Source organism: Meleagris gallopavo, chromosome 1, assembly GCF_000146605.3.
Source record: "Meleagris gallopavo isolate NT-WF06-2002-E0010 breed Aviagen turkey brand Nicholas breeding stock chromosome 1, Turkey_5.1, whole genome shotgun sequence".
Lineage (NCBI taxonomy): Eukaryota > Metazoa > Chordata > Aves > Galliformes > Phasianidae > Meleagris > Meleagris gallopavo.
In genome coordinates, this window is record NC_015011.2 from 188,331,516 (window position 1) to 188,359,019 (window position 27,504).

The 27,504-nt window shown below is 39.1% G+C and overlaps 1 protein-coding gene and 1 long non-coding RNA gene across 3 annotated transcripts in view; one reads left to right on the forward strand and one right to left on the reverse strand.

Moving 5' to 3' along the window:
* TYR (tyrosinase) overlaps positions 1–27,504 on the reverse strand; it is a 47,995-nt gene that overhangs the window by 14,806 nt on the left and 5,685 nt on the right. The window contains exons 2-3 of the mRNA XM_003203534.4: positions 19,052–19,268; positions 10,447–10,594 (exon numbers count right to left, since the gene is read on the reverse strand). Coding sequence (XP_003203582.1) covers positions 10,447–10,594; positions 19,052–19,268 — 365 coding nt within the window. The remainder of the gene's footprint in view (positions 1–10,446; positions 10,595–19,051; positions 19,269–27,504) is intronic.
* Positions 19,963–26,584, forward strand: LOC109365515. Of its 2 annotated transcripts, none has more exons than XR_002111193.2 (3): positions 19,963–20,037; positions 20,344–20,682; positions 24,881–26,584. It is a non-coding gene; the product is annotated as an uncharacterized LOC109365515 (long non-coding RNA). The 2 variants fall into 2 exon arrangements; XR_002111192.2 differs by lacking the exon at positions 24,881–26,584 and adding an exon at positions 21,178–22,229.

Consider the following 27,504-nt stretch of genomic DNA (forward strand, 5'->3'; position numbering starts at 1 on the left):
CAACACCAGGTAGCAACATGCAGGTGACACAAAGCCCCTTACTTATCTAGCTAAAGTGCAGCCTGCCTCCCCAGAGACTGTTCTCTGGCTGAGCCAAGGCAATGTGCACCAGACTGACACCTTCCCACTTGTTACAAAGTACCACCAGGGGTGGGGGAGCTGTGTGGTGCCAGAGGATCTTGGCATAGCTCTGCTTCACCATCCCACTACAAGAATCTGTACTTTCTTCCACTTTCTTTGCTTTCATTTATGGCACTGCAAAACCTGGGTACTTGGAGAGTGTCAGATTGAGGAAACAAGAGAGAAGGAGACAGTAAAGGTATAATCCAACATGATCATCCCCGTCTGCAAGACAACCAACACCACATTCTTTGCCCATGTCCCACTTTATGAAAAAATCAAGGTGGTTGTATTGCTGGGCATATGTGATATTTTAATATTCCATCTGCTAATGTGATTTAGAGCAGCTTTCCCCTTATCTTTATAATGCCCTCAACACCTCTATGGGATTAGGGGAATACAAAAGATCTGCCTCAGGGCTGCACTGCTTTCAGTCCTTGCTCCTGTAATTAGACAGTGCTCCAAGTGTTCCTCTTCTAGAACACAAAATGCAGAAGCTTCTCCAAAGTTTATCATGAGAAAAAGCTGTTCAGGGACTTGAGTCCAAAAGAGGATTGAGACAAAACAGTCCTGAGCAGAGCTGGCTGCTGGCAGTGTAGGAGTAAGTGCTGCTCCTCTCTAAGAGGAAAGCTGCTTGAGGCTTCAACTCTATTGCATTTAAGCCTTGAAGCATGGCTCTCAAACGACAAAGCCTAACCTGTTGGCAACCCATTTTGCCACTCAATGAATCTCGCTGTCTGATTCTTGTTTTCTCTCTTTGTAGAAGATGCTGTAGGCTGAACCAGCAACTGCTGAGCCCAGTTTATTTTTGGTGGGTTGCTGATGGATTACAACATAAAGAGCTTTATTTCTACTGGAGAAGGAGATAATGGATAAGCTGAGCATGACACATCGTTTATGACAATAAAAGCAGGAGCTGAGTGTTGGAATTTGAGTAGGAATCTGAGCAGAGGAATGTGAATGTGAATACTGTCTAGTGTAGGACTAGGTAGTGCCTCATTGTAACTTGTTTATTGATAGAGCAAACTAACTCCTACAGAAACTTGTTTGGCTGGAAAAAATAGTGAGTTTAGGTTGGACATTGGTGGGCTCATATTTGGAAAAAAAAATGATCTAAACTGTTTCCACTTTTCTTAGTCAAGCCAGTCTCCTAATACCAGTGAGAGTCAGCAACGCCTTTACCTCTTGCAGGAGAGAAATTCTTGTTACTTTAAAATAGTGGTGTTCTTTCACCCCTTGCTGTCAATCCATGATAATTTTTTGCTAAAATTAATATATTTCTCATTCATGTTTAGGTCTCCAGTCTCAGCACTGTTAAAAACAAGAGATAAATGAGAGATGATGGTGTGTCCCTTGACCATTGTACTCAGCACTGGTAAGGTTGCACCTTGAGTTCTGTGTTCAGCTTTGGGCCCCTCACTGCAAGAAAGACATTGAGGCCCTGGAGCATGTCCAGAGAAGGAAAACAAAGCGTGAAGGCTCTGGAGCACAAGTCTTGTGGGGAGCAGCTGAGGGAGCTTGGATTGTTGAGTCTGGAGAAGAGGAGGCTCAGGGCAGAGCACTCCCTACAGCTCCCTGAATTAGGCTGTGATGAGGTGGGTGTTGACCTCTTCTCACAGATAACAGTGATAGGATGAGAGAAAGTGTCTTCAAGTTGTGCCAGGGAAGATTCAACTTGGATATTAGGAAAAAAATTTTCTCCAAAAGACTGGTTATGCACTGGAATAGGCTGCCCAGGGAGATGGTAGAGTCACTGACCCTGGAAGTGTTCAAGAAATGTTTAGATGTTGTACTGAGAGACATGGTTTAGAGGGAAATATGGGTGGTAGCTGAACAGTTAGACTGGATGATCTTGGAGGTCTTTTCCAACCTTGGTGAATCTATGAAAAAAATAAAGGAAATAGAAATGCAATTGTGTGTTGCATGGGGAAAGAAAAAAATAATATTTTCTGGAATATGTTTCCTTCTCTATCTTTCTTAGGTTCATCATTGCTACTGTTTGCAGATAACAGAAAAACATCACTTGAAGTAAAAGATAGTACAAATGCCAGCTGCTCTAAAGCTTAATAACTAGTTTCTCCTGAAGAGAACGATAACAAGCAGATTAAAATGGACTGCTGTGGCAGTGGCTGGACTAACTGTAACCCACTCCTGTTCTCTTGTAATTCATTTCTTTCGAGAGATTGTCATTACTGAGGTTCACAAGGGCATGTAATATATAAATCACATCTACAGCAACAAAGTGATAATTTCTTTGGATGAATAGAAGGTAGCTACATGTGGGTGAGAAAAGTACCATGTTATCCTGTGATTTTTTACAGTTTGAGCAATTATGGCTGCTATTATTGCCAAAGTGCTGCAGGAAGGAAATTCAGTGCTATGTTACCTGTCTGCATCAGAGTTTTTCTTGATCATTGTGACACAGAGAGAGCTTTTTCCTCCTCTAGTGTTCCAAGAATAGGTGAAGACAAAGACCAGCCAGGTGGTTCTTGCCAAGTTTCAGGGAATAGTAACCTTTATTTTTAAAAACCACTAATAGCTTGCATAATATATAGCGTATAAAAGTGATCAATTCTATAACTGCATTGGCTGAAATCTTGCAATAAAAGTGATAGGACACACGCTTTTTAAACTGAACTACTTGAGTGGAACCTCTTAGATTACTGATTTTTAAGAGTGGGATGGGTCATTAGAAACATCCAACCTGAATCATGACTCAGCAAGTGAGATCTCCAACTACTATTTTCCACATATAATTCAAAGATGCCTGCTCTACCTTCCTCTCACTGTTACCCAAAGTAAGCTAGATCAGCAGCACTATAGATTTTATATATGTTTAATCAATACCAAGAGCATTTATCTACAGAGCCTGTTGCTTGTTTCTATCTTTCCCTGCATCTAATTCTATAGGGTCTACTTGTGTATTTCCAGAGGACCTAAGAATGTCCTCTGAAACTCCAAGCAGCATCCTCAAGTGTATTATAGACTCAGTCCTTGTCTGCCCAATGAGCAAAGCAGATTAGATGTGGTGTAACTCTCCAGAGTTGTTCCTGGGTCCCTTTGGGTGTTTTGCATTTGAGTAACAAGAACTGCACAATTTCCTTACCAAACCAACGACAGAGTACATGCTCAGTATCTTGGTATATTATTTGCCTTTCATGCCAGAACACAGCGATATCAAAGGAGAGATACTGGGGATCAGTGTTTCTCAGCAACACCCCAACCTTCCCACTTACACTCTGTTTTCCATGGATATATTTATACGGTATTTTGCAGTAGATGTGAACTCACTCTACCCACATACTAAGCCCACTTTGAGTGAGTCAGCTCCATCAAACAAGTAGCTCTGGTTAAGTGGTACTAAGCCTAAGAGTTTAGAGGGGAGGTTTAATAGTTCCAGTGCAATGCCAGCTCATGACATGCAGCTACATGGCTAGTGGCAACAGAGGGACCCTATCTCTTGCAGATTTGTAGATGTCCCCAAGGAGAGGAAGAATTAAGACAACTCCTGCCCTGCTATCATTTCTAAAATACTTGCTTGAATGTCACACCCTCTCGTTACTGATCTGCTCTCTATCTCATTCCTGTCATGGGAATCTGTGTGTGCCAATAAAAGGGGAGACCAAGGTCATAGAATCATGGAAACATTGAGATTGGAAAAGACCTCTAAGAATATTTAGTCTAACCACTGAAAAAGTGTAAAAAAGATTAATGGACAGCACTTTTTTTCCTTTGATCCCTCATCAAGTTAAAATCAGATGTTTTCTGTGAAGTGGTGGCTTCCAGCACAGAAGCTGCTGGCAAGGAAGGGATTTCATTACCCATGTAAGGACATTCTGATGAGGTCTCCACACAGCAGGTTCTGTGTAATACATGCAAGGCAGGTATGAGAAGCCTGATAGGCAGCTACCACCAAGATATATCACAGAAATGCAGTTAATTCCCCTGAGAGCTTTGAAGGTTGGGAGATAACTTTGTCACCCCCTTCTTTCCCCATCTTTCTCACTCATATGTTGCCACTGAAACCACACAGCCCAAGCTGTTCAAGATGCTTCAGTGATCTCAGACACAGGGTTTAAATTTGGAGTGGTCCTGGGTGGAGCCAAGAGTTGGACTCGATGATCCCTGGGGATCCCTTCCAACTTGGGATATTCTATGATTCACTGATTCTTATTCCTGAGGGTAACAGCAATGCTTGTGGTTTCCCTGAATGGAAGGACTTTACCATGTTTCTCTTTCATGTCAGGGACAATTGTAAAGAATGCTTAACTTCATCCACTGCCTATACAGAGACACTTTGGAGGATAAGTGCTGGGCACAGATGGCTTCCCATCCTGAGCTGACACGATGCAGAAGGACTTTGGGAGGAGGTGTATTGCCGATGCAAGCAAGCCTCTTGACCTCCCTTTGTCTATTAGCTTTCACACAACTCCATGCCATTCAGTTCCAGAAAAACTTTTACCAGGGCAACTTTTACCCTATGCCATTTGTTTGTTTGTTTGTTTGTTTGTTTGTTTCCTGTAAATATACCTTAGAAAGCAATGAGTTTTGCTGTATTGATATCAAAAGAGAAAATTAATCATACATTTTGCATTTATGCAATGACTCCTTCATTTTTAATTGGGATACTACTTCTTTGGCTTCATGCTTTGCTCATGTTGTCTCACACTGGAGACACTTCAGAATAAAGAATGACTCTTATTTCATGTGTTACGTCTGGAAACCTAGTTTTGCTATACAGGAATTTCTAATGATTCTTTTTGAATGATTTCACTCAAAATGCTCCAAACTCTCAAAGCAAATAGTTTTTAAGAGCTAAAAAAATCTTCTTTCCTGTCAACATTTCAAAACAGAAGAACTTGGGTTTTCTCATTCTGTTTTTTTTTTGTTTGTTTGTTTTGTTTGTTTGCTTGTTTCCAAAGCCTGAGGTGACATTTAAGAGAAAATGAAAATGTTGTTTCTAAAACAGAATTAAAATAAGAGGCTTTTATTTTGACATATTCTGGGAGTGAAAAGCACATTTCCTCTTGTTAAGTATTTGCCAACAAAATCACTTCTGACGCAGTTTTAACTTTTTGAGGGGAATTAAGGCAAAACTGACATGAAGGTGAGTATATTGAGCCTAAAGGGGCTGAAAGTGCCTGCGGTGGGCTATTGCTGGCATGCAATTCATGATGTGCAGATTTTGATTACTAATATATTTTTGAACCGATTGCTTCAGTTGTACTTGTTAGTTTGTCACTTCACTGATAATCAATGTGATAAGGAACATTTTATTGTTAGATCTTGACATGAGCCAGAGTCTGGCATTTCCTAATGCTCCCAGCTCTCCATCCTGCAGAGGAGTCTGTGGCAGCTGATGTTGTTGAACAGCATGGGGACACTTGGACAGGTAGAATTAGTGGCATTTTCACAGTGCTGAAACTGATATATGGCAGTTACTCCTGCTTGGAAGCATGCATGTATATAAATAAGTTAAAGTCTCTCCATTCCCTGCGTGATCTTATACTTGACTTGGATTGCTTTTGGCAGTGCACCTGTCCAAAAATACCCAATTGAAGAGCTGAAATTTTGTCTCTTTGAATGCAAATATTTTACCCTGTGAGGTAGCAAGCTACTCAAGCTACTACTACTGAACCAACAAGATCAATACAGAGATGCCCAGATGTCTCTTGTCATTGCCATCTCACAGAATTGTAAATGAAGCAATTGCTCACGTTGCTCATATTCTCACCTGAGGAGCATAGTCAGAGGCTAAGTATATGCCAAGCACAGAACAGACAAGAGCAATTAGACGGTCCCTTAATGACACAGCTTATAATTTACACATGGGACAAGGGACAACAGATGGATGCAGACAGATGCAAAAAGAACTAAGCAGCTATGCAATGGTGCCACAGTGATTCACCAGTGAAATGGTGAAGGTTTCAGCTTACTGATGTCTTAGCTTTTCTACCATTGTCTCAGTAAAGGGAAGAGCAGTGACTTAAGCCACAGATGCATAGAGTGAAAAGTTCCCAAAGAGGAAACTAAACTTTAGAGAAGTGGGAGACTAAAAGTCTATACTATATTGTGTTCCTCTAGAAAATCAGTTCTAAAATGCTCATGACATAATTAGTGCCTTTGAAAGTCATCCATATTACTGTGATAAACCTTGCCCAGTATTACGGAACTCAGAAGTGAGATGAGAAGTGGAGCCCTATTGCGTTAGTAGCTGTAAGAGTATAAAGCAGTATGGAAATCTTCAGTTGCAACTTATTTTTTTCCTTGATATTTAGGGTTTCTTAGCTCTTTGCAAAGGACATTATTGGGGTAGGTTATGGAATTCAAGGATTGGACAAGTATGAAAGTACAGAAGTACAGAAATGAGAAGAAGCCAAAAACATTAAAAGGACAATGGTGCAGGGAGAACAGATGAAGATACTGTGGGGTTGTAGGGATGGAGGGGTTGAAAGAATCATCACAGAGGAAAGAATGCCTTTTCAGAGCACAGAAAACACCCTTGTGAGCTCAAATGTGACTGTGGGCCCTTGCTTTCACTGACTGTGCAGCTGCTCCTTGCAGCTTGAGTGGGCTGACTCCTCCCTTGTTGTTCCCTCCTGCTGACTGCACAGCATATCTGAATGGCAAAGAGATTTGCAATTAGGAGAAATGCTTCACACAGCTAAAAAAAATCTCATTTTTTGCTGAATATATAGCTTATTCGCATCTTTTTTCCTCTTTCTTTCTTTCTTTCTTTCTTTCTTTCTTTCTTTCTTTCTTTCTTTCTGTTGTAGTGATTCAACTAACAATTAAAGATTAATAATTAATAATTTTACAGTGGTCACCTGTTTTTACTAAGCCTTGGGGTTTGATCTTTCCCAGCAAATAAGAAGGCGAGGAGTCTGATTTATCAGTACTAAGAAAGCTGTTGACTGAATACATTCATACTTCTTCATTGCTGAAATAGAATGACATAAAAGAAGAGCATTTATAAGCCAACACTTTGCTTTCCTCTTGAGAAAGGTGCTTTCCACATCTCTGCTCCCTCCATCCTTCCCTCCTGTCAGGCACCAGGCTTGGGTAGGAAGGGCTGAGGGCAGCAGATGGGAACTGGCTGTTGCTCAGTTTGGAAAGCAGCTCCTGACATTTGGCTCACACCTGTCAGCAGACTCCGTATACACTTGTTTATCCTCCTCTGTACCATATGTTTCCATGGAAAAGCAGTCCCAATGATCTATTGCCTTACTTCTATCACTCCTATTATGGTCATAACTGAGCATTTCACAGTCGTTAATGCATTTACCCTGACAGCATCCCTGCTGCGTAGGCATTTAGTATCACCCACTTTACAGATGGGTTAGCTGAATCTCAGATCAACATCTCCTCAAAAGTCTTTGGGTATGTCTTATTGAAATCAATGGGAAGAAAACACATCTCCAGGAGAAGTGAGCTTGAGAAAGCAAACTACATGCTCAGTTTCACTCAAGCAATTTGTAGTGGTGTGAGGAATCCCTCTTCTGGGTCCTAAACAGATGCTCAAAGCTCCGGGCCATTTTGTTTTTTTTTTTTTTTGACACAGAGTTTTTTTGTAAGATCCAGCAGAGCTGTGGTTACTGCCTCCAGTTTTTCTTCACCCTTTGCCAGTAACCTCCTGTCTCACAACCCTCTACATCCTCAGCAAGTTCTGGAGGGGATACTGTCTTCTGCAGATTTAGTGTAAATATTAGATAGTTAAAAGACTTCTTCTGCTCCTGTATGCTTTTTTTCTCCCATTTCCTCTGTGCTTTATATTCTTCCTTGCCTCTCAAAACTTCTTTACAATCTTTCATAATCAATGTCTATGTAGGAGAGAAACAGAATTCTTTTAAATGTACTGTACGTGCCTATCAGTCACCTACTTATTAATTATAACTAAAAGCATGATTAATCCGTCATGGATAAGGCTGCTAAGTAACCCTAATCATGCTAATTCATTTCTGTCACTTACACAAAGGCAGCATTATCATCAGTTTTCATATCCGTGTGTACTGAAACCCATATACACAGCAGCTGCAGAGCACTGTAGAGTTCTTTCTGCCACAGATAGGATGAGGTTGCATCATGGATTTCTGCATTGTCCCCACAGTGCCGGTGCAGTGATTTACTTCCTTGGTACCAGTAGGATTTAATGATGTTATCTTTTGCAAATAATTTTGCCTTCTGAAATGGATGACAACTGCGGTCATGAAAAGTATTTCCAGGGGCTTGTAATGACTATAACTGAAGTTCCTCTGCGGGAGGGGTCAGCATGAAGGCCAAGGTGCTACTTAAGCTCTGCACTGCGTGGGAGCTAAGAGATGCGTAGGTCTTATACAACTATGAACGTCTAAGGAAAACAATGTCTTTTGATATTGCAGAGCATAATGTGTTCCCTTCTGTGTTCCCTTTCTCTGAGTGTTCAACTGAGCCATTTTTAAAAGCCTAGACACTGGAAAGTTAATTTCCAGGTGCCAAACTTGAAATTTGTAACTGCACCTGAAACACTTGTGCATCCACCCTGTCAAGCAGTCAATGGGCGGATATACTAAATCATAGCTAAGTTATACTGTTTAACTTTTAAAATGTTCTGAGGAAAGGTTTTGGCAAAGTTTCAAAACTGACAACTCCAAAAGTCTAATTAGAACTTACATATTAGGAGTAGAACAAAGAGGGGTCACCCTACAAGTCCACTGATGCCTTGGTGACCTGCCTAGACTTGATGCCTGTATTTGATTGGATAAAGAATGAAGAACACAACTATTAGATTCGTTCATTATATAACCTGAGTAGAAAAAACAAACAACTTTATCTTCCATATATACAGCCTTTTGTTCAAATATGATAAAGTTGTATGTAACTGTGTTAGTATAAACTGCCTAGAACTAAAGAAGTTCACTGCTAGATGATGTCTTGAGAATATAATCTGCATCCCTCTTGTGTTGCGTGCCTTGGAAACCTTGTTTTTTGGTTGAATATCTGTCTAGCATCCTGCAGGCAGGGGCTCGATCAATAGAGTTCTGAGCACACATGTTCATGAAAGACTCACAGGAGTTTGCCTTGAGTCATCATTATACTAAGTATTGCCATTGCAAAGTCATGGTCAGTGCACAGTGGGAGAGTAAAAGAAGGTTGGAAAGACAAGTCAAGTAACACACAACCTTATGATGTAGTTAATTGACGGAGTGATTTAGTAAATGCAGGAGGAGTCGAAAAGGAAGGGTTGGAACAAGCCAGTCTTCCACACATATAAGAATCTTTTCCTAAGAGAACAGCTCGAGGTTTTGAAGAAAAGGAGTGCTGCAAGTTAAAAAATGACATAAATTGAAGTACTTTTCTAGGGCTAGATTTTGGACTAATGTCAATTTGTCTTCCTTTTGTTTGTTGCAGTTGAATTATGTATTTTAAACGAGGGTTAACGAGTGAAACGAGGGTTTCACTGCTGTCCTCATAGGGTGCAGACAGGACAGATATAAAAGGATCTGAAAAGAATGTCCTTGTTTTATTACTGCTGCTCAAAATTATCTGGGCAGCCACCTGACTTAGAAGAATCTTTTCACATATTTTTAAAGACTTTTTTTGTATGGATTTTGCAGTGTATATTTCTTTTTTATTGCTCTTTAGTTTTCACAGTTACGTGTAGTACAGTACATAGTAAATTCTCTGTAGCCATTCACATACTTCGTAGCAACATACAGAAAATGTTAAGATCACCATCAAATCTTGGAATGTCCTCCTTTCCATACTAATTTCAATCTCTTCTTGCAGAAATGTGCTCCTCTACCCTCTCTTATTAATAAACATGGCACCTTTCTGTTTGTTTCCCTTTCCATCTGCTCAGCTGTAGTCTTCTCTTTCAGCAAGAGACAGTCACAATTTTGTTTGTCACACTGAAATACCAATTTGTTATTCTTCATGGATTGTACACTTAGGTTTTCCTTATGGAATAGAAATTAAAAGGGCACTGACATTTAGAATATTAAGGAACTACTCCAACCGATTATAGTCTTGTTAAAATGAGTCATACACTTTCAGTCCAAACTTCTTGACATACACATCCATATATATCAATTAGTATGACATCATTGAAGGACTATTTTTACCTTGGTAATAAAAGCTGATTACATTTGTCAACTTTTCAAATGATCCTTAATCCAGTGAATGTAAAGACAGGTTAGGAGAGACAGTTGCTCTCAAATAACAGCTAAGATGATTTTACATGTCTGAAAATGCTGTGCATGTAAAATACTTGCAGTTTTGAAGCGTAAGTGAAAACTACACTGTAGAAACACAAAATAAATTAGGTTTACCAAGAAGAATTAAACTCACCTGTCAACAAAAGCATGGTGTAGGATGAAGATAGGATCATTTGCAGAGCCTTGTACTTGGGACATGGAGCCATTCATGTAGATGTGAAGGGCATTATGCAAACCACTTTGAGATATGTTTGATATTGCAGTGCGTGGATCAGCAAAGCCTGTATATTCCAGAGAAAATCATATGCTGATACTACAATGCATAGAATTTCTTCACCAGTAACACTGAAGATCAAAGTACCTAATTCAAACTCATTTACTTTCAGCATTTTAGACAAGAGCTTCAGAAAACATGTAAAGGAGTATTAATAAATTTCAAAGGCATAGCAAAGATGAAATAAGAATAAGCTAAATTAAAACTCGTGCCATGTAGCTAATGCAGCATGTCAGCAAATGTACTGCTTAATTGGTTTATATTTTTAAATTTCTACATCCATCATGTGTGACTGTAAAAAGGAAACCTAATTCCTGCAGGTGTGTATGCATGTATGTTTATTCACATTAAATTTACTTTTTTTTTTTTTTCATTTTTTTCTCTATCCTTATGTATTTCTACTGTACAACTAGTGTATTTCATCATATATGCAATCATTTAATATCACGTATCTCTATAGAACTCATTCTTTAATTGGAAGGAGACAATGCAATATATGCTATTATCTTCACAAAAGAGGTTTGTAAATAATTGGTAAAATATTAATGTGTGTGTATGTGGTTAATAATCAACTGATGATCTTCTTTCACCTTCCCTCTTGAGCATGAAAGTCTGTGGACTGCTGTTATTTTGAATCTCTCCTAGAATACAGGCTTTACAGGTAGGTCACACAGAGCAAACCCTGAATTTCTGATCTGGTGTGGTAGCCTACCACACATCAGCTTTGGTGCTGGTAACCTTTTCTTAGCATCGTAACAGACAAGCCTCCTCCCTAATTTTAAGGATTCAAAATAAAAGTCAGCTAACCACGATTAACTTCTCTGGTTTTCTGCAAGAAAACATCTTAACCTGATGCTAGTCCTACTGCCATCTCTGATTTGGTTCATGAAGGTGTCTTATTGTCACCATTTCTGTATGTCGTAGGATGAGGAAACATAATGTAGGGATATTGAAACATCTTTAAAAATCAATAACCAAATAAAAAGGGCTTTGAGCAGTATGCATATTGTGCTGCTTCTCCGTGTTTTCCCAATATTGTTACATTTTATCAAAGATGGGAAAAAGAGAGAACTCCCTGGGAAATTCTTGATTCACAGAAGGTATTGATTGACACATGGCCATTGATGTTTTATTACTAAATAACATTCTGTCAATTTGGAAACTTGACTCCTAGACACCACTGAGAATGATCTGCCGAATGGGCAATTTTCACCTCTTTGTGCTTCTAAATTCCCTTATGAGGCTTTGCCTTGTCTAGCAACCTCTTCAAGCAAAATCTTTTGGAGAAAAGCCCTGAAGAAATTTCATAGAATCATAGAAGCATTTGAGTGAGAAAGGATTCTTAAAGGCCATCTAGTCCGACCCCCTGCAATGAACAGACACTTACAGCTTGACCAGGTTCCTCAAGCCCTGTCCAGTCTGACCTTGAATGCCTCCAGGGATGGTATCCACCATATCTCTGGGCAGCATTTTTCTGTACTTCACTATATACTAAATGAAGCTTATATATTACACTAAGGGTCAAATAATAGCTGTCACACCTAAGAATCAATATATAATAATAACTGTCTATCTTTTTCATGGCAATATTATGAAAAAGATTTTGAGCAATTCGAAGTAATTCAGAGAAGAAAACATAATCAGGAGAGTTGGAGGAAGTAGAGTTGGCTTATGATGAAAAGACTTCAAGGTAAAGTGAATCTGGATTTAGGAGAGAGCAACAATCATGTTAATGCTTACAGATAATTGCAAGTGTCAAGTACATCCAAAGTGGAACAGGATTATTGAAGATGACGCATGGGAACATAAACATGGGCAGAATTTCTCAAAGGGAAAATCTTGCCCACAGGAAGTTGTCTGATAGGGAATGCTATACTACCCACAGAATAAAATATATTTCTAAAGGTGCTATGAAGAATAATGCACGTTAACATTTTGACCAGAATTGATAGGAATTGATTGCAACAATTTTGGCCTTCCTTACATATAGACATAGCAGGTGATCACTGGAGTTAGTTGATTTAGCAATACTCCTTACCAGGGAATCTTTGTGAATCTTAACTGAAAAAAGATACATCTGTATATCATTCTGAAACTACTCTTTTACTTATATTCAGTTGCATTATAATATATTGAAGGTGAGATAGATTTGTGCAGGGTCTAGGCAGAAGGACAGATCTAGTGGTTGGCAACCCTGACCATGGCAGGGGTATTGAGCTTGATCATAGAATCATAAAATGGCATAGGTTGGAAACGACCTTAAAGATCATCAAGCTCAACTTGGAACTTTATGATCCTTGCGGTCCCTTCCAAACTAAGTCCAAGGGACTCCAAAGATCATTAAGTTCCAACTTGATTTTGATGATCTTTAAGGTTCTTTCCAACCTAAGCCATTCTATGATTGTATGTTTTGTATCAGACGTTAGATACTTTTAAAAATTTCTTAATGCACTGCAAATACTTTATCTAATAATTTAGAAAAAAATATACAGAACATTCTGGCTCTAGTCAACTTTCATGAAATTTCTGAATTTCAGCAATTTATTGCAATTATCGTATGCTCACAAGTAACTGGGATGCTTTTAATAACCCCAACATCCAATCTACCAGTTAGTTAGGTGCATTCAGTCATTCTCAAAGGTGCACCTTGAGAAGTTAGGAAAGTCCATACAAACGTTAAAGCTAGCAGGAATAAAACTGTAATTTGATATTAATTCATTTTATTTGTCTTGGTATTAATCTTTTCTTTCAGGCAAACTGATATCACTGCCTGTGAATAGGGCAGCTCCTTCCAGCTGCTTTGCATTGTGGTTTGTGTTCCCATCCTCTCCCATGTACTGAATGCAGCTGTTCTCAGCCCTTCTGTGAACTGAGTTAACTCACTGAACTGACAGAATACTCATGCAGTATCTTATGCAATGATACTCAGTACCAAAAGGTGGTGAGAGTGACTGACTAGAGGACTGAGGAAATTGCACAGAGAATTAGGTCTGTAGCTGGTGGTAGTGAGCTATTAAATCATCCAGCCAGTATAGAAAGCTGAATCACTCAGACATCCTTCTACGTTCTCATTTAATTATGGTGTATTAGAAATAGCCAGTAGGGCATACATCACTGAAGAGACTTGAGGTGTTACCAGTGATTTCAGTGAGAGAAGAATCATATTTGTAAGTGATTATAAATGCGATTCTGCTCCTACTTATAACCTTGTAAATCAGTAACAATGATTCAATAAAGTTTAAGCAACTTCAGTAGAACCAGGCTAAATTAAATCAGATGAGGAGTTAGCCCAAAGTTTATTATAGGAGAAGCTAATCATGTCACTCACAATTAAGGCTGCCTAACCTTTTTAGGATGATATACAGGTGGTTCTCATTAAAAATGCAGTGGGTTAAGTATATGTCTTTTAATAGAGAATTTAACTATACTAACTTTAGATTTTACTGTCTAATGTCAGAGTCCACAGAAATTCCTGTATAATCTATCAAATGAGAAACATTATGTGTTTCATGCAGGTACTGTTTCCCTCAAGTGCTCATTTGCCACTGTCTGAAGTGCTGTAAGTATGTTTAGTGGAGGATATGCAGACCTTGGAGAGCATTAGAAGCCTTCAGTGCTACAGAAATGGATGAACCATTCCAGAAGTCCTTTCTCCTATGATTATTTTAATGGACTGCCTAACCTCTGTGGCACTACTGATGTCTGTGGGATATTTATTGGTGTTTTGTTTTTAAAACTCAAAACATTCTTAAAAAATATAATTTAGTTTTGTATGACTTTCTGGGCCTATTATTGGGGCAGCAGGGACTTTAAAGGCCAAATTCCGCTTTGCATATTGCATATCCAAGTGCAGCTGACTGATACAGATAGTGCCACTCCAGCCAGGGATGACACTTTCTTTAATAAGGTTTCTAAATTTGAGTGAAGCTCAGGTCAGACAAATGCACCTACCATAAAACAGGAAAGAAGATACAGATATAAAGCTTTTAAGACCGTATCTTTACAGGTCTTTGAAGCTAGTGGTGTTTTTCTGACTTACGCTGGTGGAGATTTTCAGCCATTGGAAACATATTTTCTCAAGCAATGTTTTTATTGTAATCTCTTTAAAGTGAAGCAACTGCAAGATCTGCAGAATTTGGCCTAAAGGCTGTAGCAAATGAAAGTTTGTGATTATCTAATTTAGACCATATCACCACCTAGGGTTTTTACTTATAATGATTCTTGTAGAACTTCACTGTGATCTGAGATGAACAGTCTTTCTGGTTATCTGTTCAGGACCCTCTGTGACTTGACAGCACTTTCTCAGTGTGCAGCCAACTTTACTCAGAGGTTGAGAATTTAAGCTGGATGAGAGATGTTGGCTGTAGGCTAAAACTTTTTTAATTAGAAGTTTTCTGCTGGAAAACTTCATTTTGAGAAACCATTTTTTGTTAGTGAGAATACTGATAAAAGTTTTCCAGATGAAAATATCTCACGGGATAGGATCTTACAGGATGTTCTATTAGAATGAAATTACATTTTGAAGTGCTTGATGTTCTGTTCCATTATTTCATGACAGAACAAGAGTAACGATACATAACTGTGTCAGACAATGGACTGCTATGGCATAGTTTGACTTGATACCATGTGTCATGAATTAATTCATCAATAATCAAAGTGATACAGAGTTTTAGAATCTAAAGAATATTATTTTGTCAATTTGTGGAAACTTAAGAGGCATTGATTTTCATTTGAAATTGCCATGAATACACTCAAGAAACTACCCTGTCCCAGAGTGAGAGGACAAGCTGAGTGCTCAGTTCCACTGGGTGGTTGCTTTAACGAACTTTATTGACCTTAGCTGATATATTTGTTGTGGTTACTCATAATTGACATCAGTTGTGTCTGCATCTCAGGCAAACATAGATTCAGTGTGGTGCTAATGACTACTTCTTAGATGGTCAAAATGTGCTTGTTCCAGTTCACGTGGATGCTCAGACATGGAAGGGCATGAAGTTTTGTCCAGAAGTGCATAATGTCTAAGTCTGGAATACTCTGGCCTCATCTTGTGCTCAGTTCTTCTAAGTGATCATAGTTATTTTCCATTACAGAACTAAAGTTGAGAAGTAAATCTCACATGGGTGTAAATCAAGAGCCACTCCATTAGAATCATTAGCTTGGTTCTGGTCATCTTTTGTAAATCTAAAGTAAGACCACTAAAGGAAATGGAGTTACTTTGGATTTATTTTGGGTCTAGAAGAAATCAGAATTTGACCTTGGTTGTATTGGCACAAACTTGGGTAAACCAGTAAAGAAGGATTTAAAAGATTTCCACTTAGAAAAGGAAATAAATGCTAGGATCTATGAACTGTTAGCAAATATGTAAGAATGCCATTACAGTATAGCACAACAAAAGCAAATTAGCAGTCTCATTTTGGCATCTGTAAAATGAAGCAGATCATTTGTAAGAAAAGAGCTACCAAAATGTATCTTTATTTATTCATTGTGTGTTTTTTGTTGTTGTTGTTGTTCGTTTGTTGTTGTTGTTTTTTTTCAGTAAAGGACTTCCTACTGTCTGTTTCAATCTTAGCCATGTATTTTTGACTAGGTATTGAACTTCATTGTCTTTAGTTGAATAAACTGAAATGTTTATGGACCTGAGGTGTCAACTTAAGTGTCGAAATAATTCAGCTTAAAAATCACCTCAATGGGAAAAAAAATGTGTCTTAAAACAAGTTAACTCCATACTGGAATAGAAAAGCTCTCAAAGTATTCAGAAGTCTCGTATTATATATCCTATTCAACTTTTGCAGACAGGAAGGCAGTAACTCCATTTGATGGACAAGATCTGGCTAGTATTCTGGAACTCTCACTTTTTAATTACTGTTACTTTTCAATTTTAATGCGTTTTAAGAGAATGAGGAACACACTCAGAGAAAATCCTGAAGGTGCTCTTGAAGCAGAATCTTAATTAAAAACTAAAATCAATGGTCTGAAACAATTTTCATTGTGAAAGCACTAAAGAGGGTAATGATAGTTGTATGGGAAAGGAATGTCCTATTCTTCAGCAATTTTTGGTAATAATTTTCAGGAGAATGAGTTAAAAATGCCTTTTACGAAACAAACAGCAAACTGATTTTAGGACTAGCTAGTTTTTAGATAGTTCAGGCTAAAAGGAGGAGCTATTTCTGCACTCTATTGAACTTCATTTTCTTTCATAACAGCTCTGGAGAACTGTAGATAGAGCTCCTTCAGCTAGGCTATTAAAGTTATAAAACAATATGGTAAGGGCACTGGGAGTTGGACTACAGGAAACATGACTTTCTTAACAGGATTTCCCAGACATAAATTCACTCTATCCTGGCTATAGGCTAAATGGATGCATCCAGAGATCATGTAACGCTATGTCCAAGATGCTACTTCTGTAACTACCTAAGCTTCTGGATCATACTTGGCTTGTGTTCATCCTCAAGGACGTCATTTTGTCCCAGGTTTATAGGAGGAATTATCTAAATCACGTTAAATCCATCAGAGCTCATTGATGCCTACCCTAGTGATAGTAAGCTGGAGCTTCACAATCTTAGTAGAAATATGAATTCTTCAGGTTCTAAAGATTTGTTACACAGAACAGGAAAGCTCACTTCGAGGAAAATGTGATCTACAAGAGTTTCTTCAGGATGTAGAGACATTGCCACAGTTCAGATTAAAATTTGATCTCTTCATAGTGTGTTTGGCTGATGACTCTAGTATATTAATAAAGATCAGCCATGACTGCCATGACATTAATGTGAGGAAGAGACAGCAGAGAAAAGAATGAGAAATTAATGAGACAAAAACCCTGATTCTGGTTTTAGAATTTAAATAACTTCTTGGCTTCCTCTTTGGGACGGGTATGTGCTTTCTCTGGTCAAGGTACAATTTAATGAGTAGTCATGACACTGAAATTCAGCCTTTGAAAGTGAAGGGTCCATTTTGATTCTATGGCTCTATACACTGTACCTTTGGTTTTGTTTACAATACTAACAGCAATACTCATGATTTTGTGTTTTGTTTATTTCATTTCCCTTTTCTCTACTTTTCCTTTTTTACTCTTCACATTTTTTCAAATATGTTGTGGAAAAAAATGTATAAAAGGTTATGCCACCTTTTTATTTCCTGAACTTAAGTTGTTTTTTCTTTTCAAATGCAAAAACCACATCTGTCAACAAAAACTGTCTAAAGCTGGAGTAAGTAAATATCTGTATTTTCTTTTGTCTTCAGAATGCATCGTCCACATTTTTTTAATTTATTTTAGTACTGAAACAGATTCTTTTTTTTTTTCTTTTTCCCCTTTATGGCATTGCATACTGCGTCAAGGGTAATACCAGACAATTAAAAGCTTTGCTTTGTTATCCTCACACCAAAGTCTATAATGTATTTTTGGTCCTTGTGTAGTTCCTTGCAAGTAAAATCTCTGGGATATCAATGAAAGTATGGCCTATTTGATTCAGCAGATATATAATACAGCAGAGAAGTAATGGTTTTTAGTAACTATAATGTGCTAACCTTGTTTACTAGCGATTTAGCAAGTTTTGAAAGAGATTGGGTCGATAGATAATTAAGAATAACTATTCTATTTACAAAAGAATCCTCGTTTATCAGCAAATTAGGAACCTTTATAATGGATTGGCTAATTAGATAACTGAGATGAATTACTAAACACTTCAGCAAAAGATGCTGAAGTTAGACTAGATATTAGAAAGAAATCCTTTACTGTGAGGGTGGTGAGACACTGGAACAGGTTGCCCAGTGAGGTATGGATGGCCCCTCCCTGGAACATTCAAGGCCAGGCTGGATGGAACTGTGAGCAACCTGATCTAGAGGGAGGTGTCCCTGCCTATAGCAGAAGGTTGGAGCTAGATGATCTTAAAGGTCTCTTCCAACCCAAACCATTCTATGATTCTGTGATTAATGCTCAAGGTGTAATGTTATCCTTAATCCTTACGTTCTGGGATGAAGCCTGCTACGAGTTGCTGAATGCATGTATACAGTCCAAGTGGCAGCATCTTCTTTCGACCCTTGACATTCAGTACAGTCTCAGGATAATCCTGCAGTCTGCATGGACATGGTTGCAATCATGGGAAAGTAGGTTATTAGATTATCTGTTTTTATCTGTTTTTATGCAGATATATTTCTGTGCCTGGTACTGACTATTGTTGAAACAATGTCTCATAATAGATGGATTTAAGGTCTGGTCTAGTCTGCGCTCTCAATATTTTAACATAGTACTTCCTGTATGTTCCTTGGAGTAAGTATGTTATTATTTTATAATTATATATGGTATATTACAATATATATTTATACTATTTTACATTATAGTATGTTATGTTATATAATTATGAGTTATGCATAATGAAATTAGCTAAAAACGTCCAAAATTTAAAGGCTGCAATCCCAGAGACAATCAAGTTACTGACAGAAGTGTCATAGCAGAATAAAGCCTTACCTTCCAAAGTGTTTCGGAAGCTATAATTGGCCATTTTATCCATGGATCCAGATTCATACTGAGTGAGTGACAGACAAAATTCGACTTCTGATGAAGATGGGAGCCTTGGGGTCCTTGATTTGTCATTGTTTCCAGGATTTCGAAGTATAGGCCCTTCACTAGTGGCATTGCATAAAGCCTGCTGGCTGTTGTACTCTTCAGATCGAGTGCAGATTACCTGTATAAAACACTTTCTATTAGCAAAGTTGCAGTTTAAAAAAAATGGAAAAACAAACAAAGAGATACTTTGATTACTATATTAGGAAGAAGTGAAGGAAATACACGATGTAGTAAGGTTGTTGCAAGAATACATATTTATTTTAAAATTGTCTATGTAATATTTTAATACAAGAAGATATTTCATAGAAAACATCACCGTACTATGGTGCAAATTTTGAAATAATGCACCAGTGACTGTCCATGTGGGCTAATGTGTCACCTTTTTTGCGCTTGGAAACTCACAAAAGTTAAATTCAGTGTTATCAATCAGTGTAGCAGGATTCAAACATAGTTAAACCTTTTGCTGCAGTTGCAAAGAGGAGGCTTTTGGCTTCAACAGACTACTGAACAAAGCCATAATCATGAACTTGTCTCTCTATGCAGTAAAGGAGAAAATTGTTGACTTGGAACATAAAAACAATTGTAATTTGGTCTGAAAATATCTATCTGTGCTTTGTCAAACTAAATGGACAAATCACTTTGTTTCACTGTATCTTGGTGATTTTTTATGTACAAAATGAGAAAATACTATGTTCTTCACAAGAAGATGAACATATATCAAAATCTGAGGTGTTGTGTTCATGGATATTGGAAAAGTATTAAATACTGCCATAATCTGGATTCAGAAGCAAAGTTCTATGACATAACAAGTCATTATTTATGAGATAACTGTCACATGACTGGGAATGGTAACTTCCAGTTCAATCTGAGACTCCTGAACAAGCAAGGTAGATCAGTGTAAATTCATGTGATATACAGTTAATTATGAGTCAAACTCCTTCACATTTGCCATAGGTTAAAAGTGGCCACACAGACTATGTTACTCAGGTGCTGCTAGCTTCCTTTTAAAGTCACAAGAACTTAACCTGAAGAAAGCTTTCATACACCAGATCTCATTGCATCCACTGCTTGACCAGAAAAATAATGGGAATAAGAAGGAGAAATTTATATATATATATATATATAAGTTCTTTTAAAATAAACCCATAGGAAGTTTGTACATGGTCTAACAAATATTTCTACTTTATATTCAGGATATTGCCTGGCAGGGAGTCAGGATGGAGAATGCAGGATGGAGGAAAATGTAATGACACAGTAACAAGCAGAAGATAATGTTAGATGATTTGGAGGTCCTACCTGGTGGTACAGTTGATGCATTTACCAAAAAGAGCAACAGCAGCTCAAAACTTCCAGGAGCTGTTTCATTGGCACCTCAGGAGAGGTTGAGAGTCCAAACCAAATCTGCTATCTAATGCTTGACATTTTTTTCTTCAAACAAACAAACAACAACACCACAAACAAAAAAGTGACCAAAACAAAATGCCTCCAAACAACTCTAGAGATCTCTCCAAATAGGATTCTGTGATTAGCAGGTAATCAATGTAATTAGTGAGAAATTGCGTGGAGAAAGAAAAAGTCTTAATTTTGAGTGATATACATTCAAAAGTTTTTCATCTTGGAAGTGTATCCTTGTTTCAATGACTGAAACAATGGAGAAGGTGGTTGAAAGCATCATATTTGCATTGAATGAGTTGGAGGAAATGTGAGGTTCTCTGTTACGGAAAGAAGTGAATGGGACATTTACTTTGCCACTGCTAATTGTGTACAAATAGCCAGGAATGAAGAAACACTTTAGGGCAACCTCTGCAATCAACAGAGAGAGGCATCTCCAGAGTGTGATTAGCCCTCCCAAACCAGATATCTGGTAACCGAGATGTACTTACTTCCAGGGGTGCCAAGCTCTCTCCATTGATTAAGACAGTGAAAGAAAGTGTGTAAAAAAAATCAATGTGGGAACAGTCTCTGGACTGCAGTTAGCAAGGAAAGCAAAATTAAATGTTCTGCTTAATGTTCTGTTCCTGCATTAGGATGGGATGAATCACACCCTGGAGGCATGGATATGCCTCTGAAGTCACTTAAGACGGAGTCAAAGGCAACATGCTTCACAGCCTAACAAACTTTTGGATGACTGGAAGGAGATGAGAAGAATACTTTTCTAAGTGATTTGTCCACGAATTCATAGAAAATGTGTGACAGAGCTGGTGATATAACCTAGATTTCTTAAGGATCTGGAGTTCTTAAATGATAAGCTTCTTATGAATATGAATCATATGAATCTCATGAATAAATTCCTCTCTTTTTTTTTTTTTGAGAAGATAAGAAAGCTTATCAGAGAAATTTATCCATTGAGACTGCTCTGTTAACTAAAATTTGCCCCGGTATATTAAAACTGCTAAAGTGCCCTTGGAGGCTGAAGGTTATTGTCCATCAGGGTTTAACACACACAGAACTCAATTTCTCTTGGCAGCTCTCCTGAGGATTGTGCTTCCAAGAAATTTATTTTCAGATTTCACCAAGAAGGAAGGGGTAGCAAGATGGAGAGACCTACACTTGAAAACACAAAACACAGTTATACAGCTGTTTTGATGACTGTTTTCTGATTACTCTGATGAAGTTCAACCAAAGTTAAAAGGAAAGCAGGGGGATGATTCATGTGGGAGACGTTATAGTAATTTTTTTGCTTATGAAGAATACACAATCTGAAGTCCCTATAAATGCACTAGTGAAGAAAACCAGTGAGCCTTGCCTGGTGGATCTCAACTCTTTTTCCCAGTCAGCACTTGGCTCAGAAATTGCAATCACAAAAGCTTTCTTTCTAGCTTGGTTTTCTCCAGTCCTTTCGTAGAGCCTCTCCTGGCTTTGCTGCCTTGTCATCTCTTGTCTTTTCATCTTCTGCCCACCACCCAGAGATCTAATCCTACCCATCATAAAGAGGAATCATGCATTGCTTTCACAACTGGCATCTCAGACACTCAGAGAGCCTTCAAGCATGAGCTCAAATATATCTAAATGAAAGAACATCTCCCCGTTGTTTTGTTTGTTTGTTTTTAGTGTGATTTAACTACACTCAATGTTAGGAGGCTTATAAATGCCTAAAGTGTTATTTTTTTATTCAATTTGTGTCTCTGTGTAGCTCCTGTTAACTAACTGAACAGAAGCAAGATGCTGTAAGGCATCTGGTAGTGAATGATCATGAAATGCCCACATAAGGGGCAGGAATGAAAATGCTTAACTGTGCCCTTCCTGCCCTGAACCAAACACTGAAGTCTGGCTGTAAAATGAGCTTGGGCGCTTTTCCATAAAGGTGTGATTTAGGTGTTACAAGTTATAGTTCTATCCTGAAAATATTATTTGCTGTTTTATCAGTCAGGTGAAGTGTTAATAGTAACAGCACATAGAACAGTCAAAAGTATCTTTTTTTTTATCCTTCTGGATTTAATCTGCATAATGTTAACACAAAATAGGTCACAGAATTGCCTTTTTTTTCCATTCAGTATAAGGTCTTTTTACTAAAAAAATGCTCTTTAAGCACATTTTGTATTCCATTTTGGAAAAGTTCTGAGCAAATTTCTCTGTTCACCCTGAACAAAGCCTTACATTCAAACTGCATCTAGTGTCTGCATGCACAAATCCACTGTCTCCACAGGAATCGTTACAAAGATTCTCTGAGGAACAACTTATATAAGCAATAAGCAGAGCAAACACCAGTAGATGGCAGTCCAGAATGCACAGCAACATTCATGGGCTTTGTATCACACAACACACACACACACACACAAATCCCCTGGTGCACTGCAGCTGAGATCTTCTGCACAGGTCTTTGTATCATTTCTTAGAGAACAGGCTGTAAATGTGCAGAAGCATTGCTGCTGTTTAGTTTGCTCCTGCTTGCACAGGCCAGCCCCTGGGCTGAAGTAAAAGGAAACTTTTGGCAAAGTTCAGTCTTTTATCTACCACTTTTAAATTCAAAGCTTTGGAGTTTTGAGTGACAAATTATTTTTGCTTATTACATAGAAACATGCAGTACCTGTAACATATACCTGAACACCTGGAAAAGTTTGTGAATAGCTTTCTTGGGTGTTGAAATGGCTGCTCACTGAAAAAGTGATCTGAAATTGCTTTGGTTGCTGAGGAAGCGCAGCCACTAAGAATTGAATCTACACCACTGCATACTGCTTCCTCAGAGAGCCAGTTCCTAACTCTGTTCCTCCTATGAGCTCACAAACCACAAATCTACCCCTGTCTGGAAAATGTATCATGTTTTTGTGGTTCTATGCTCCAGGTTAATACAGCATAAAATAACAGTTTGGAGTGCAGCCAGAGCAACCACTTGCCTGTGGGGCACATCATGCCTCTCCCAGGGCTAAGAAAAGGGCATTTCCAAGCCGTCCTTTGCTGCATCTGGTCATCCCTCTGTACTCAGCTCTGGTGAGGCCACACCTCCAGTACTGTGTTCAGTTTTGGGTCCCTCACTACAAGAAAGACATTGAGGCCCTGTTATGTGTCCAGAGAAGGGCAGCGAAGCTGTGAGGGGTCTGGAGCACAAATCTTACGGGGAACAGCTTAGGGAACTGGAATCATTCAGTCCTGAGGAGAGGAATCTGAGGGGAGACTTTATCACTCTCTACAACTAGCTGAAGGGGGGTTGTGGTGAGGTGGGGATTGGCCTCTTCTCCCACGTAACTAGAGATAGAATTAGAGGGAATGGCCTCAAGTTGCACCAGGAGAGATTCAGGTTGAATATTAGGAAAAATTTCTTCTCAGAAAGAGTGTTTATGCACTGGCACAGGCTGCCCAGGGAGGTAGTGAAGTCACTGACCCTGGTGGTGTTCCGGAAATGTGGAGATGTGGCATTGAGAGACATGGTTAGTAGGCATAATTGTAAGACATAATCTAATCTTAATTAAGTGGCAAAGCTCAGGCATTTCTTCACCAAAGAGGAAGAATACAGAGAAATCCCCAAATCTACAATAGAACAAACTGTACTTTGGGAGATTACTTTAATAGGCAGCACTTTAGCAGGTGCTGTGTCTATAGCAGCCCAAATGGTTTCTAAGAGATTGTGTATATTTATACCTAATTCTTAATGCACTTCTGAATGTTGGCAAAAATGAGAAGATAAAACAGACAAAGAAGGAAGACAATTTGTAAATTAAAATTTCGAAGAAATTGTAAAAATCTTTATATGCATTCTTTATGCAAGTGAAAGGTCATTAATTATCTCTGTGACCCTTCCAACATAAGCATTAACTGGAAGAGCTATGAGACTGAAGGCTACAAATAGATGAGACAAATGTAAAGTGACACCTCTAAAACAAACCCAGGTCCTGCAAGGTATTTTCTCAGCCTCCAGAATAAGTTGATGAGTATTGTCTATTTGCTCAGAGGCAGCCCAAAACTGGTGGATAACTTACATTGCAGTCAACACTTCAAAATGTTGCTGGGGAGGAATAGAAAACTCTGCTATCAATTAGGGCTGCAATACTCATAAAGTCTTTCTGGCTCGACAGACTATGATTCCCTGATCTCTCTGTCTCCAAGTTGTGCCCTCTCAGTGTTGCTGTATGTGTGTCCATCACAAATTCTCAGACCCATCTTTCTATAAGTAGGATTTTTTTCTGGTGAATTACAAATAAATAAAAAGAAAGAAAATGCATTTTTGTGAAATTCAGTAGCTATTACTTTCTGTACCTTTGAGTATTGTTTTTTTGTTTGTTTGTTTTTCCACAGAACTGTAGAACGACCCAAATTGGAAGTAACCCACAAGGATTATCGTGTCCAACTCTGGGTTCCACAAAGGAATCAGACCCAAACCCAGTGTCTGAGAATGTTGTCCAAATACTCCTTGAATTCCAGCTGCTTGAGGCCATTCCTGCTGTTCCATGCCCACAGCCCTCTGGAGCAGATCCTTTCCCTTGCTCCCTCTTGCTTTCCTGTCACCTCTCTGCTCCCTATGAGGAGCTGTAGTCTCCATGAGACTTCCTCTCAGCCTCCTCTGCTCTGGGCTGAACAAATGAGGGGTCCTCAGCCACTCCTCGTATATCTTCCCCTCTAGGCCCTTCACCATCTTTGCAGCTCTTTTCTCGGTACATAACAGAAAAATATATGCTAGAGAAACTGAGAAAACATACTGAGAAGAGCCAACTACTGGTCAGTATCCAATCTCATGATCCTGTAGAGTTACTTTCAGATTACAATGACATTAAAAGGCAGAGGAAGCCCAACTGGATGCACTTGCTGTGGCTTGTTTAAGAATTGTTAGGTTTGTGGTGTTCCTATTTCTAATTGTTTCTGCCAGAGGTTTGAGGCTCTAGAACTCGAGGAATGGATAAATGAGGGTACAGAGGAATGTCCACCCAGGATGTTGTCAAAGGCGAGGACGTCAACTCCATGCCTCAAGACTTTCTCCACCAGAAAGTAAAGAAGGGCAATTGCCATGGATGACTCCATTCTAAGAGGAAAAGAGGGCCTCATCTGTCAGCCAGACCCTAGCTGCAGGGAAGTATGCTGTCTCCCCAAGGCCTAGGTAAGGGACATTTCTAGGAGATTCCCTAGTCTGGCTTGCCCCTCTGATTGTTATCCCTCATGAGTGAAGCCTGAGGGCTATCAAAAGGGATCACAGGAGACTTGAAAGCCAGTGGATGGAGAGAGGATACAGGTGATATTTTTCTCTATCCTTTCTGTGGCTCTGATGGATACTGAGAGGACCAGGAAAACCCATCTGATAAATAAGAGGCTAAGACGCTGGTACCACTGCAGGAATTTTGACTTTTTTGATCATTAGATGGTTTGCTTGACACCTGGCTTGATGGCTACCAGTGGGGTAAACCTGGGTCTTCAGGGAAAAGAATTTTGCCCCCAGAAGTCCATTGATGATAACTTCCTAGTTCAAGTATTGGACAGACCGACAAGAGGTGAAGAAGTGCTGGACCTATTGCTCACCAACATAGAGGAGAATTTTAAAGATATTAAGATTGGAGGTAGCCCAGGCTGCAGTGACCATGCCCTGGTCAAATCTGTGATCTCGAGGAACTCAGGCTTGGCAAAGAATGGAATCAAGACCCTGAACTTCAGGAGAGCGAACTTCAGGCTGTATAAAGAGTTGTTGGATGAAATCACCTGGAAAACTCTACATGGGGACAAAGAAACATAACATAGCTGGTGGCACCCTAAGAATGCCTTCCTGAGAGCACAAGAGCTCTCCATCCTCCAGCATAAGAAATCAGGATGATGAGGCAGGAAACCACCTGGACATGCTTGAAAAGTGGGCACACAAATATCTAATGTGGTTTAACAAGACCAAGTGCCAAGTGTTGCACTTGGGTTGGGGCAATCCCAGATACAAGTACAGTCAGGGTGAAGAACTCATTGTGAGGAATTCTGCAGAAACGGACTTGGGGCTCCCAAAGAACAAAATGGTAGACATGAGCCAGCAGTGTGCTCTTACAGCCCAGAAGGCCAACTGCATCCTGGGCTGCATCAAAAGACCATCAGAGAGAGGTGATTGTCCATCTCTCCTCTGCCCTGTCCCCAACTGGAGTACTGTGTCCAAGTCTTGGGTGCCCAGTATAGGAAGGATGTGCAGGTGTTGGAACTGGTCCAGAGGAGGACATGAGGATGATCAAAGGGCTAGAGCACCTCTCCTATGAAGAAAGGTTGAGGGAGTTGGGCCTGTTTGTCTTGGAGAGGAGAAGGTTCTTTGGAGACCTCATTGTGGCCCACCAGTACTTGAAGGGTGCTTACAAGCAAGAGGGAAACTGACTTTTCACACAGTCCAAAAGTGATAGGACAGGAGGGAATGGCTTTATACTAAAATAAGGTAGATTTAAGTTAGATGTTAGGAAGAAATTTTTTACTCAGAGAATGGTGAGGCGCTGGGACAGGGTGCCCAGAGAGCTGTGGATGCCCCATCTTTGGAGGCATTCTAGGCTAGGTTGGATGGGGGCCCAGGGGAGCTTGATCCAGTGGCTGACTGTTAGCATGTGGCAAGGGGGTTGGATGAGCTGATCTTTAAGGTCCCCTCCAACCTAAGCTGATTTCCATTTTTAAAGGTGGACAGAAAACAGTGCTTCAAATGATTCCCTCAAATTATTCAACTAGCAGTACAGCTCCATGATAAGCTGTGCTTAGAATTAAGTAACAGTGCCTGAATAACAGAAATTATTATTTCTTATCAAGTCATATTTCCAGGTAATGGATCTAAAGTACTGCCATTATTAGTTCAAGAGCCTTGTATCCACTTGGTATTTTTGGAACTTATTTCCCATTTGTAGTATCTTTCCATTTGTAGTCCTTCAGAACGATACAGAAAGAAGTGCTAAGGAAAATTCTTGGTGCTTGCATCAAAGAGTTGG